The sequence below is a fragment of the Gambusia affinis genome, linkage group LG06 (genome assembly GCF_019740435.1).
Source record: "Gambusia affinis linkage group LG06, SWU_Gaff_1.0, whole genome shotgun sequence".
NCBI lineage: Eukaryota > Metazoa > Chordata > Actinopteri > Cyprinodontiformes > Poeciliidae > Gambusia > Gambusia affinis.
The window spans coordinates 29,118,905-29,132,349 of NC_057873.1; the positions used below are offsets into that span (position 1 = coordinate 29,118,905).

Genomic DNA, 13,445 nt, shown 5'->3' on the forward strand with positions numbered 1-13,445 from the left:
ATCCTTTGTTATGGGGAGCTCATTCTGCTGAGAGAATAATCAGGCCAGCACAGAGGCGCTCTATCTACCGCCCCATCCCCGGTCCCCAGCCTCCAAACACCCAACCAACCCGTTTCTCTCCCACATTCCCTCTCTGTTGGGTCCTAATGCCTCCTCTGGTTGCTCTCTCTTCTCTTCTTTTAGCTGCTAATGATATTAGTGACATTGATTATGATCAGGCAGAAGGTGCTGCTGGACGTCCAGAATACTGTCATAATGTTCATGTCATTTCTCCGTATCACTAAGGCACTGTTGAAGTCCTTATCAGACCTGGAGGTTCTGGGTTTGAAACCGTTCTGTTTGGGTTTTGTATGTTCTCGTCTCTGGATGTTTAACACGATGCCATTAAGGCTACGTTTACACGAGGTCACTGCCTGGAAACTGACGGTATTCTCAGATGTTTATTGGGAAAATGTTCCACGTTTCGACGGCACTGCCAGCACATCTTCAGTCAGCCGTAGTTGTCATGCCAGGTCACTACATGGCACTGTAATTTTAGCATGTTGTTGAACATGCATGTGCTTCAAACGCCTAGCTTCCACCTCACTTCACTAGCCTGCACTGTAAACAGAAACCCTTGTTCTGATTGGAGTCCAGGTTGTACCCCCACTCCTGTCTAGTTGTCTCATTGGTTGTTTCTAACTGTGCAGTGCATTTCTGCAGATGGCAGTATGACCACAGCCAGGAGGCAAAGAGGCTAAATTTTTTTTCACTGTTTATATGTCTCATGCTGTACTGCCAGGATATCATGACATTTTTAACTTTTATTTTTATTTTTTATTTTTTAAATTAAAAAAAAGTCACCTCCTGCAGTTTTAAGAGTGTAAGCATGGCAAAAAACCAAAACAGGAAATATTTTCTGAGGTATTTTTCCTCACAGCACTATGACTATCCGTGAAACCAGGTTTCCTTCAGTTACCAGATGGTTCTACTAGGGCACACAGCAGCAGGACTTATAAGGTAACAGAACATAATTCTGCAATATCATACATGTCTGTATCAGTGCCTCTACAGTAGTTGGTACTGTCTTTTAGAGATTATGAAAATGTCAACATTCTTTCTGCATGAGCCAATCACCAGCTCTGATGAAAGCAGCTGAATGTTTGGCAGCAAATGCCACCAGATAAAGCTGGATGTTGTATCAAGTCTGACTCATTTATAACAGATGCACAGACTCTGCCTGCTGCTGCTGCTCCACTGGTGATAGTACAAGACCGGCTCTTTGGAGGTGAACAGTTCTTTTCAAGCCCAGTGTGATCCATCACCACTCCAACAGCCAGTCACAAAATATTATGAAAAGGTCAAGAGATCAGAGGTCATTTTAGTTCTGATATGCTGCAAATGCCTTCTTTCTACTTCATCAAACTTAACACATGTGTCTCTCACTCCATCAGAAAGAATGTCATCTGCAGCCCCTGGTTTGACCTCTGTAGATTCCACTCCCTTTTATTCCTCTCTCTCCTCCCTCACTACTTCCTCCCTTCATTGTCTTTTGTCTTTCATGTGCAGAAGGCCTTCAGGCCAAAGGTCCAAATGCTGGTCAAATCACGGTCACTTTGATGCTCACAACGCTCTGAAAGGAGTCATTAAAAACATCATTCTGGGGCATGCTGTGGTGGCGTAGGGGGTAGCGCGACCCACATTTGGAGGCCTTGAGTCCTCAACGCGGCTGTCACGGGTTCGATTCCCGGACCTGATAACATTTGCTGCATGTCTTCCCCCCTCTCCTTCCCCCGTTCTTATCAGCCTACTGTCATATAAGGGACACTAGAGCCCACAAAAAGACCCCCTGGAGGGAAAAAATGAAAAACATCATTCTAACAAAAAGATGATTTTATATATCTATAGATAGATATATAAAAACAATAGCTACCCAATCTGAAATTATAGGGGAATAATAAAATTTTTACCAACATTTTACATTTTTAAAGAGACAGCATTATATGTTTTCCAGGCACATAGTACCATTTTATAACACCATCAAATAACTATGTTTCCTTCAGTTGTTTAAAGAATGCTGTATATATCAAATATGACATGGAAGAAATTTAACCTTGTAATTCAACATCTTGAAATTGGGCCTCTGTCTCTTTAAAAACTCCTCCTCTTTCTGAAACTCCAACTTTAGGAAGTCATCACAACATGGCTCCTCTATCAACCCTTTAATTATGTTTTTTTTGTTGTTGTTGTTTTTTACCATTATTGCACTGAGAAGTAGCTCCTATAATGTATAATGAGCTCAGCTGATGTGCAGCTTGACCAGGTGTTTGCTAAATCCTGCTGGCTAGTCTGAAGGAGCTGAGTGTGGGTGATGTAGAGGAGGGATGCTCTGTGAGACGGAAGATCGGAGGGTTGGAAACTGCAGCTCAAAGGCGGAGCTACGTCCACCCCGGCGTTTTGAACAGTTGAATTGTTGCCATGGAGATTCAAAGATTTTTTCAAAAGCAAAGTTCATAAAAGTCAATTTTACATAATATTTCCCCTTTAACACATCCGTGAAGAGAACCAGAATGAGTGTGAAAACACTGAGGATGTGTGTTCACTCTGGATGTTGTGCATGTTTTCCACTGACGGCGCTGTGAGGAAGTTGGGTAAGTTTTTCCAGAGGCTGCTGAATGTCCTCACAGTGTTATGGACGCTGACTGACAGGACAATACAAAGAGACACTCAGAGCTTCTTGGCTGTCTGCGAGCATGTCTGCTGTTTGGATCAGCTTCCATGACTCAAAGGGATATCCCACGCTGAATCCCCTCCCCTCCGTTTCCCTTCCTTCCCCACCCCAGCCTCCACCCCCTCACTGTCACTCCCTTCTGTTTCTTAGTTTACCACCAGACAATGTTCCTACTTCAGTGTACTTTTAAAGATGTGGAAAGGTTTTGAAGCTTATGTTTGAAATGAGCTGACAAGAGAAGGATAGCATCAAACCTTGGAGAAGAGGATTGAAGAGAGTTGGTGAGTCACACTGCTGTTGTGATAGAGAGTGTGTGTGTGTTTGTGTGTGATACATGGCGTGGAAGTCAAAGCTGTGCCTTCAGGCTGCCAGAAGGAGAGCAACATGGTGTTGTGTTTGTTTTGGAGACAAAACGGAGGATGTATGAACATGTTCTATAAGTGCAGGTGGCGCTGGGCGAGGGATGAACGCACAAATCTGTTGTTAAAGATAATCACTGTGTTCTGTTGAGGATACTGATCTGAAGAATGGCAAAGTTTCCTGTTTGTTTACCACTGCACTGATAAATAATGATCGTAGTTTTAGCTCAAGAGACTGATTTAAGTTTAGGGTTAGGGTTAGATGGAGCTGTGTATGTGAAAGCTTTATGTTTTGGTTCAGCACCTTCCTCTCCAAGTCAGACCCAGAGCAAAGGTCCAACTGCTCCACTCCTGTCTGTGACTTATGATCAAGACACCAAGATGCTTGACCTCTTACTTGGGACTAGCAACTGATCCCCAAACCCAGAGGACCACTCTATTCTCTTAAACATGACAGTAAATATTCTCTTTCTTGTTGTTCCCACAAGTTGAGAACATCAGTCCCATTTGTTCTGTTCCCTCTCCTCCTCCTGATGATTACTGCTGCTGAAAGAGCCTCATTGCCTTCCTTTGCCTCACCACTTTGGGACGTAACAGGCCAAAAGTCGACAGATCCATTTAGCAGTGGAATAATGCTTTGGTCTCCATTCTTTCCTACTGATTTCTCAGCTGAACTTGGGTAAAATTGGAGTAAAACCATCTGGTGGAGGACACATTCTGCCTCCACTTCTCCTGACGTTTCATGGGTAAAGTAAGAAAACCAGATCTCTTGATGCCCATCAGATGTTGAGAACATTTCTTTTCAGAATCTTCCTGCTGCGTTCAGGACTTTCCAAACCGTTTGTTTTGACTCATTGTGGAGATGCTCTTCCTTTTTCTATTCATTTTGGGAAACCAGAGGCTAGATGTGACTGAAGACAAATGGTGATGAAGTGCCCTGCTCAGCATTCTGTGCTGAGTTGACACATTGTGTCAGATTACATTTCATTTCATAATGCAGCGCTGCACAAGGGTGAGAGCCAGTTTATTCTTCTTGAGTTATTTAGGGTTTATTTATTGGGATAACAGATATTTTCCCACACAGTGCTGAGTGTGTGACGGTTTAATACATGATGGTGCCTGGCCTTCCTATCCATTTAAAGTTGCAGTACACATTGTTTGGTCCCTGCATCAGTCAGTCTGTCACCAATCGTTTGGACAGATCAATAATTTTGCCACATGCTGCCTTTATATAGCATACCTCAACCGTCACCAACCAACAGATGGGATGTTTTAGTTCTGGATTAATTCAGTGTATAATTATCTGGCCTTTGGGAGAAAAGAAGAAAGAAAGGAAGGATGAAATAAAGGAGTACATTTCTAAGTTATGAGGGGAATCATAGTTTAAATTGTGCAAATTTAGAACTATAAGTAAAACCGTTGGTGTATCAGTAAGTGGAGTCAAACTGGAATAATTTTAATTTTGAACTTAGTATAAAACTGTTCAAATGGTCATATACACATATGATTATTGCTGGATATGATTACTCAATTATTGTTTGTGTTTCTATTATTGATTTTATGATCATCATGAAGTAATGATTGCTCCTCCACTGCAGTTAAAATTAAATGAGTTAACTACTAAAAACAGATTTATTTATTATATGTAAGATTATGTAGGTGGTTAAGGAGTGGCAATTTTGATAAGTTTATATTTCTACCCTCTCTGATACATAGAATTAAAGTTTTGACATTATTCCTCATATTGTATTGTTTTCTGTACGTATTCAATAAATAAACAAACAAGCACTCTTTATTTGTTAGCTGTATCATTTAGTTTCTTGAACCGGAGCTGCTGGGTTTAAATAAGCCTGATCTGCTTTTGTTTTTTTCTCCGTATTTGGCGCTGGCGCCCGAACCAGCAGATTATTCAGCTCCTTCCGACTAAGCAACTGGAAACTCTGAGCTGAAAAAGGGAGTTGGACAGTGGCAACAAGTCCTTTTTTTTTTTTTTTTTTTTTTTTTTTATAAATATCGTTTACCGTAACGAAAATAAAAGCCTTTTCCAAAAAACAGTTCTTAATAGTTTCCACTCCCACATCGGAGAACATGGCTGCCGGTGAAACGCAGCCATCTCTGGCTGGAACAGCCGTTCCTGTTGCCCAGGCTCTCAGTCAAACATATGATTTTGCTGGATAACTGAGCTCTGAATGATGACAGCCAGGGATCTTCCTGAGGTGTAATTCCTCCTGTCACTGCAGATGGTAATCTGATAATGACAGGTCTTGATTCTCGCCAGTGCCACACTTTGATCCCAAACTGCAGGAGATAGCCAGCTGTGTTTGCGTGTCCATCTGTTTTCTCTGTTTACACGTCTCAGTGCTGCAGCTACTAATCATCTGAGGAAAGTCACCTGCCTGCTCGTGAGGACCTCTTCAGGTTTCTGCACTCTCTTTGAACTGATCTGGGAAAAGCGTCACTTAAGAATTCACTCATCTCCATCCTGCAGCCTAAACACTCCAGTGTCGACCCACTCCGTCATGTTTGTGTGTATGAAGAGTCATGGATGAACATTGGTTTGGGCCAGCATTCAGCCGCCTGCTGGTGGTGGCGTCCCTCCAGCCTGTGGTGTCTGATGCCAGAGTAATGAATGTGTGTTTACTCACACTGTCAGGTTGTTGGGCTGGGGAACACAGCATCTCATGCATTTACATTGAAATGAGTTGTGTAGTTCCAGACAGGGCTGGGCACAGTGATCTCAATATCAATACTATCGATTCCAAGGTGCGTATTGGTACTGAATGGATACGAGATTGATAGTTTTGTTTGTAGTTTTGCTTCCGTATGTTCAGTAAATTACTGGGCTTTTCTCACAGAGTTCATTCTGGCACATATGAAGGAATTGAAATGCCAGATATAAAGAGCAGGATTTCATGCCCTTTGTGATGTTTATACATATTAATGTGACTCATTATGATAATAGTTTTGCGATTAGTATTGAAGGGGAAAAGGGAGAATTTAGGTAGCATGCACATTACAGGTAAAAACTTAGTTAATGAACAATTTTGCGTAGTAGAATGTAAAACGGGAATTATTCTATTTATCTTCTACAACATTGTGATATACTGTAGTTGGTTAATAAAATATTTGCACTGTGTTTTATTGTAATCACAGAAGTTAAGTCACCAGATTGTTCAGTGATGATGACATAAAAAAAAAGTATCGGTATCAGAATTGGTATCAGCGATACACTCTCTGTATATACTTGGTATCGGATCAGTACCAGAAATTCCCCGTATCGCTCATCCCTGGATTCTGAGATGAATTTTTTTGTAATTTAGCACCAGATAAATTACAAAAAAAAAAAAAAAGATCAATTTAATTAAATTGAATTTTATATCAGCAAAAATTAGAGCTAAATTTTAATCAGCTAACAGGAATAATTTGATGACAGAGACACATTCTCTGTATGATCATTTCAGAATCAGGAGCAACTTTTGTGAAATATGTGTATGTAAAAAAAGAATATTTATTTACCTTATTTTCATTTAATTATCATTATTTTGTAGGAATCAGTTTCGCTTTGGCATTAAAGTTTTCTTTGTGTGCATATTTTTGGTATAAAATTATAATTTTTTTTTTTTAAAAAGCTACATTTTGTTGAACAGGATTGATTTGTAGAAGCAACAAAGGGGGTAAAACATCCAGGGAGGTGAATTCTTCTTTATAGTCACTCTATGTGTTCCACTGGTGTAATGAGATTCAGACAATCAGAGAAACATTTTCCATGTTTTCTCTCCAGTGGAGGTTAATCATAATTTTCTGACTGGAAGCCTGGGCCCCACAAGGCACACCTCATCTCCAGCTGTGAGCTTTACTGAAAGGACGGCCCTTGTACTCATAAACTGGAGCCTCTCATCTATCAGCAGGCCGTCTCATTCCATATTTTATTTTTTTTTTTATTCTGAAGTACGAATTATCAACTTCACGCAGGAAATTTAACTCAGATCAAAATCCAAACACATTGGAAATTGATGCCCAGATACAGATCTGTGCTGTTTGTTCCTCTGACCTCGATGTGAACTGCTAACAGGAAATGATTCCTGGTTTGGCTCTCCATACAGGAAGTCTACTTTTAGATATAGCTCAGTGAAGACGTATGTCTTCTTCTTCTTCTGTTATCTCCCAGACAACTTCCTGCTGTCTTCCTCGTGATGTTTCTCTGTCATGTGAGAAACCAGAGAAAACACGACTTATTGTGGATTTTAATGCAGTAATAAAATGTGAAATTATAGCAATAGCATCCCAAGTAGGCACTGTAAGATTCTCCCAGTACGACAGCCTTGGACAAAAATGAGGTAAAAACAATAATAAACCTGTATTACATAATCTGAAGGCTCTTATTTCAAAGCAGAAAATTATCTGCTGCTAAAATAATTATATTTATACTAACAATTATTATCCTGTCATATGTACATTTAAAAGTACCTGTTAAATGTTAAATTTATTTTCTAGGACACATGCTTATTGTGCAAAATGTTAAACTTGTTAGAGCTAAAGTGGAAGAGGCTTCTTTCAGTGAGTGCATTTAGTTTTTTGTATTTGGTTTATTTTGCGTTCTTGATGTTCTGTACATCCTTTCAAAGAGGCAATGTTATGTGTTTTCCAGACATTTAGTGCCATTTTATAGCACAATCAAGCTACAATGTTAACTTCAGTTGTTTAAAAAAATACTACATGCCACATATGACATAAAAAAATTTCCCTTTGTAATTTGACACCTTGAAATTGGACCTCTGTCTCTTTAAAAACTCCTGCTCTTTCTGAAACTCCACCTACAGGAAGTCATTACAAGATGGCTCCTCTTTAACAATGTTTTGACCAGCGTTTCACTGGTAAGTAGCTCCTGTCATGTGCAGCTCCACCAGGTGTTTGCTAATTGCTGCTGGCTAGTCTGAAGGAGCTGAGTGGGGGAGCCACAGGGAAGGGCCGCTCTGTGAGACGGAAACTAGGAAGCTTAGAAACTGGAGCTGAGGAGGAGCTGAGCCCCGAAGGCGGCACTAGTGCTACCCAGGCGTTTTGCACAGCTGAGCAGTTGCCATGGAGATAATAGAAGTTCTCAAACATGCATGAAAAAATAAGGCAACACTCCAGGTATGTCTTTGATGATGGAATGACATTATAACATGAGGTAAAGCCCAAAACAGTTGATTTGACAACACTGACCCTCTAATGATCTTCCAGTAGCTTCTCTGCTCAGGTTCTTCCCCAGCTGCTCTGCCTTCTCCTGATCCATCACGCCTGGTTCTCATTCCACTCATCCACCTTCCCAGTAGTTCGCAGCCTGTGAATTTCCCTTTCACCTGGCCAGATTCGTTCGTTCCCTGCTGAGTGTTTTTCTCTCTGCCAATTCCCCTGAAGTCCAGTTGATTTGTTATTTCCTGTCTGATCTCCTCTAGTTTCTCTTGCTCCGGTTCTGTTGGGTTTTCTGTAAGCCCTTTATTATTAAACCCCATCTGCAGTCAGGTGGAATAGAAGCAGATGTTCGAATGTTTAAAATATGACAATGTCAGAATAGTTTGCACCGTCAGAAAAATTCAAAAAGTTCTCATGAGACATGACAGACCCGAAACTTTGATGCAGCACGTTCATCATTAAAATTTACCACCAAAGTATACGACACAAATGTTAAAATCCAGCATATGCTCATCTAAATCATAGATAGATAGCTATAGCCATGAGGAGCTGTTTTGACCAGTCATCTGTCCTTTCAGTCTTTCTGCCCAAATGAAATTATACTGGAATAATTACATAGATATTGAAGCCTAGACTTGTTCCCTTTGCTATATATTTTAGTATTTGTACAATCATGAATTTTAACATTTAATAATTCTAAAAGGACGTTGTTTATTTCTCTGAACATTACACCATTGTGCATTATTTTCCTTATTAGTGAAAAGTCTGATCTTTGATCCACATCTGTGCTGCTGCTACAGCTGCTGAAAGGAAATCAGTTTCTCACAGTAAATCAGGAGTTTGTTCTCTGAATGTTGTTTTTCTGCATCTTTAAATTTGAACCGCCTCCTCCTCACTTCTATGAATCCCGTCTCAGCTGCAGTTCCAGTGCCCCCGCACTCTTATGTCTATAAAAGTACACCAGTAGAAGTTTGCGGACTGTTTAAACTTCCCTGCCTGTGCTGTTAGGATGCTGCCTCCCTGCAAATCTCTGTGAGTCCGTTTATTCAGCCGAGCCGCGTAAACACAGCTGAAAGAGACACTTACTCAGATTCTAACGAGGTTATTTAAGATGCTCTGCGTCGGCAGCCATATTGGATCAAATTAGCTGCTTGTCATTTCCACAGTGTGTACAGAGCATTCTGTCTGTCTGCACTCCCTCCCAGAACTCGTGTTTACTGCATTTCTGTGGTTTCCGTCTGAAAACAGCATGTGTTACTTCATTATATTTATGGTCACCATAGAAAAACAGAACTACTCTGTTAGTGTCTCAGACCTCTAAGAAGCCTGCTAGGAAAGCAAAACTCTGAAAAGTTTTGTTCTCAAGACAGCAGACGGTGATGTTGCTCAGTGCTACAGACAGTTTAGTGTGGAAGAATCTCTGACTGGTTCAGCAAGCAACTTGTAACAGGTTTGGTTTGAATAATTTGCTGTCATCTGACCCTCCTTCACTGAGCTGTTGCAGCTTCATAATGTATCCAGGTATGTTTGCCAGGAAGTTCATGACACACCTGCAAAGCTTTATGATGCCTTCCACAACATTCCTATTCATTTTTTTTCCTCCTGTGAATATTTTTTAATATGGCTACAGACTGCAGCCGACACATGATCCAACCTGCCTGATATCGGCAAGGAGTCCTTTAGAATAAAACAAAACGTGCCTTCGGGGTTCAAACTTTTGAATAATCCAAACTTAAAGGATTGCTTTGTTTTCGTATTGCAAAGATTAAAGGTTAACAAAAGTGTATTTACAGAGATAAAAGAATGTTTCTTAAGAACACAAAGGAACCTGAGAGTAAAGACATGAAGCCTTTTTGCTCTTTGTAACATTACAGCACTGTCTATAAGCATTTCAATGATCTTCTGATGTAAGAACAGTCTGAGGAAATATCTTTATTTATTCATTATGACAAGACTTCCCCCAGCTGTTCAACCACCTATTTTAAGAAAGTGAATTACTTGTGTGCGCATTTGACTTTCTGCGAAAGAAAGGAGGAAGATGAAGCCCTTTTAGTTCATTAGTTCAAATTTAAGAAGCTATTTCAATTTGCAAAAATGTCTTCAGTTTCAAAATAGTGCTGGAAATTCAGCCATGCTCAGATAAAACAATGCCAGCTCTTTCTGCTGTGGCATTAGAAGAGGGAAGTTAGAATATGAGCTTCAGAAAGAAACGCTGCAGGAACCTTCTTCTATCTGGAGCGATCCAACACCCACAGCGAGAGCAACGTGGGCGTTCATCAGAATGAAATAAAAGACTATAAACGTGGATTGGGAGCATAAATGACAATATGCTTTTTATTTATTAGTGTCTAAAAGTGGCAGTTAGAGATCTTTTTTACCAAGTTTTGATCTGTGTGTGTGAGTGTGTGTTGCTTGAGTCCCAAAAGCTAAACAATGTTGCTTCAAAAAGCATTCTACATCAGAAAGAAGTCATCAAAAATCTGTAGTTTATTTAATTTTTCAAGCCATATGCATCAAACACAGGGGCAGCGAATTAATAGAAAAACATTTTATAAAAAAAAAATAAAATAAAAAATTAAACACCAACCATGTACAAATGTTTAGAAAAAATATTTAAGACCAAGGAGTCAAACATTTGACACTTTCTTGTTTGTTTTTTAGAATTCCAGTAACCATTCTTATAGATACAGTTTTATAAATATAGTTGCTAAGAAATTGTTGGATATAATGTCTCCAAGGAAATGTTTTGTTGGAAGGACCATGTGACCATGTGACCTTACATTGAAACAATGTGTAAACACAGAGGAAAAGTTGCTAGGGTAACCTTTGGACAGGGCAGATGGCCTAATCAAAGTAACACCAGATCCTGGCGTCTGGATGTCCAGTGAAGGTTGGATGGAGAGTCACAAGGACTGAGCGATTAGGGAACTGTCTGCTGATGAAAAGCACCTGAGGTAATAGTCAGTACTTGACTACTACATGAAGACAAAGTTAGAATCATTGGAAGGAGTCAGTCAAGTTAGTAAGACCAAGAGATCAGGATGTTTACTGATTTCTGCAGATGGCAGTAGTAGCAATTGTAAATATTTCTTTTTTAAGAACGCTACATATAAAGGTGCTGTGGCAGCGCAGGAGTTAAAAACAACCCACATAAGGAGGCCTTAGTCCTCGACATGCCCGTCACAGGTTTGAATCCCGTCCTGGTGATCTGTACCGCATGTCTTCTTTTTCTCTCATTACCTACTTTCCTGTCTGAGCACTTAGAAATAAAGGCCACAAGAGTCAAAATACTAAAATGCTACATAATACAATTTATAATTGTTCAATTTATATAATTGTTCAAGGTTGGACCTCTTCATTTGTTCAGAACTGATTTTTCATGGTGTGGATTTAACAAGTTGTGACAGACTGGGTGTCCAGGGTGACCCTGCCTCTCACCCGGAACGATAGCTATAGATAGGCACCAGCACCTCTCGACCCCACTGGGGACAAGGGTGTAAGAAAATGGATGGATGGATGGATGGATGGATGGATGGATGGATGGATGGATGGATGGATGGATGGATGGATGGATGGATGGATGGAGATTTAGCAAGACCTCAGAAAAATTCTTCAGAGGCTTTCTGGTCTTTATCGGCGCTGTCAATCATGTCGAGCCTGATTAACAGCACTAACACCCTCCTCCTGGCTGTGATTGGTTGATTTTGATCTAGTGGTGTGCTTCTGCATATGGCAGTAGGACCACAGGGATTCTGATATGGGTGACATTGACAACCACCCAGGGTGGAATCTTGTGGGGGCGGCATGAACTGAGGATATGAATGTCAACATTTAACCTAGTAGGGGGAGACTAGGACCACCTCTGATAGATAACACCTCATAGAACACCTCATAGAGTATATAAACAATTTTTCTGATACGCTTCACACATCCCAGGTTATGCTTCAGTAACAGTGGCTTGTTCAGTAAGTTCATTGGTGTCTCCCTGTGTAATTTTTCTGAAAATATTTCAGTCATCACTTTGTTCTTCCTTCAAGTTGCTCTCTTCCTCTGTCCTCCCTTTCGATCACAGTCCTCACGCAAGCACACGCCACACACACATCTTCCTTTGGAGCTACCATTCAGGAATGCAGGTGTTAGCCTAGTGGAGCAGGCAGCAACAGGTCTGACCTCCTGAGTGGTAGTCTGTTGCAGGCACCGTGCCGGGAGCTTTAAATCAAAAGACGGTTTCATACAGAAACACACACACACACACACACACAGCAGTGTGTAAGCTGTCCGAGGCAATAAGGGTCACTCTGATAGGATTCAGTCGGCCAGCAGCAGCTCTCTGCCATGGAGGCCATGCACGTGCTGGACAACTGGAGACAGGTAAATATTACTGTTATATTATTGAAAACTGTTTCTTTTTTTCTTTTTTCTATTTTATTCTGCTGCGCTCGAGTTTACAGACGAAACTTTCCAAATATTGTTTCATTTCTACTTTGTGAACCTGTGTGGCGCTTCCTCCAGGCTGACTCCACTGTCTGAATATCATTTCTACCAGCTCTGTCAGGAGAGAAAACATGAGGATATTTGCTGCGGTGTTTAGTCATCCCGAGGCTAAAGCACATCGCAAACAGATATCCATCCCCCGCCGCACACACATCTCTGGGAGTGACGGGGATAATTATGTGCTTTCTAAAGTCTGCTGCATGCTAAACCACAGCGTGTCTCACGTCTCACCTAACGACTGCACAAATATACCGTCTCACACTTACGTAGAATGTGGTTGCTGAAGATTTGTGCTAGCATACATAGTGAGATTATAATTAAAAAAAGAGGTTGGGTTTGTGCTGCTGACTTGATGGAAATACCCAAAAGGATTCCAGGATGGGTTTGGTAAGATCCTTCTCATGAGATTCAATGTGTGTTCAGTGGAGGTGACGATTTTGAACATGTGTGCGTGTGTGTGTGTGTGTAAATGTGCGTGTAACTTCCTGTCTCTGCCATCTGTTGTTTTGTCTTTGTGATGACAACATGAATCACAGCTAAGATACGATTGAGGAAGATCGGGGAACCCCCAGTTAACGTCGTCAGACCTTCCGAAAACAATTGTGTCATGGAGTTACACGAGAAGACTACGACGGCGTGTTAGGGCCATTGTAAATAATCTCAGAAATTATCTAGAAAAAACAAGGCAATTTGTGAGTTTGAAACGT

At 40.7% G+C, this 13,445-nt stretch overlaps 1 protein-coding gene across 10 annotated transcripts in view; it reads left to right on the plus strand.

The window, feature by feature from the left end:
• phldb1b (pleckstrin homology-like domain, family B, member 1b) overlaps positions 1-13,445 on the plus strand; it is a 100,032-nt gene that overhangs the window by 2,120 nt on the left and 84,467 nt on the right. For 2 of the 10 annotated variants that reach the window (XM_044119361.1, XM_044119366.1), the window contains exon 1: positions 12,555-12,615. The exons of 1 other annotated variant lie outside the window; for it this stretch is intronic. In XM_044119361.1, coding sequence (XP_043975296.1) covers positions 12,580-12,615 — 36 coding nt within the window. In that variant the 5' untranslated portion in view covers positions 12,555-12,579. Of the gene's footprint in view, positions 1-2,855; positions 2,992-12,549; positions 12,616-13,445 lie in introns of those variants that run through there. 7 more of the 10 variants (XM_044119364.1, XM_044119365.1, XM_044119358.1 and 4 more) reach the window with 6 other exon arrangements.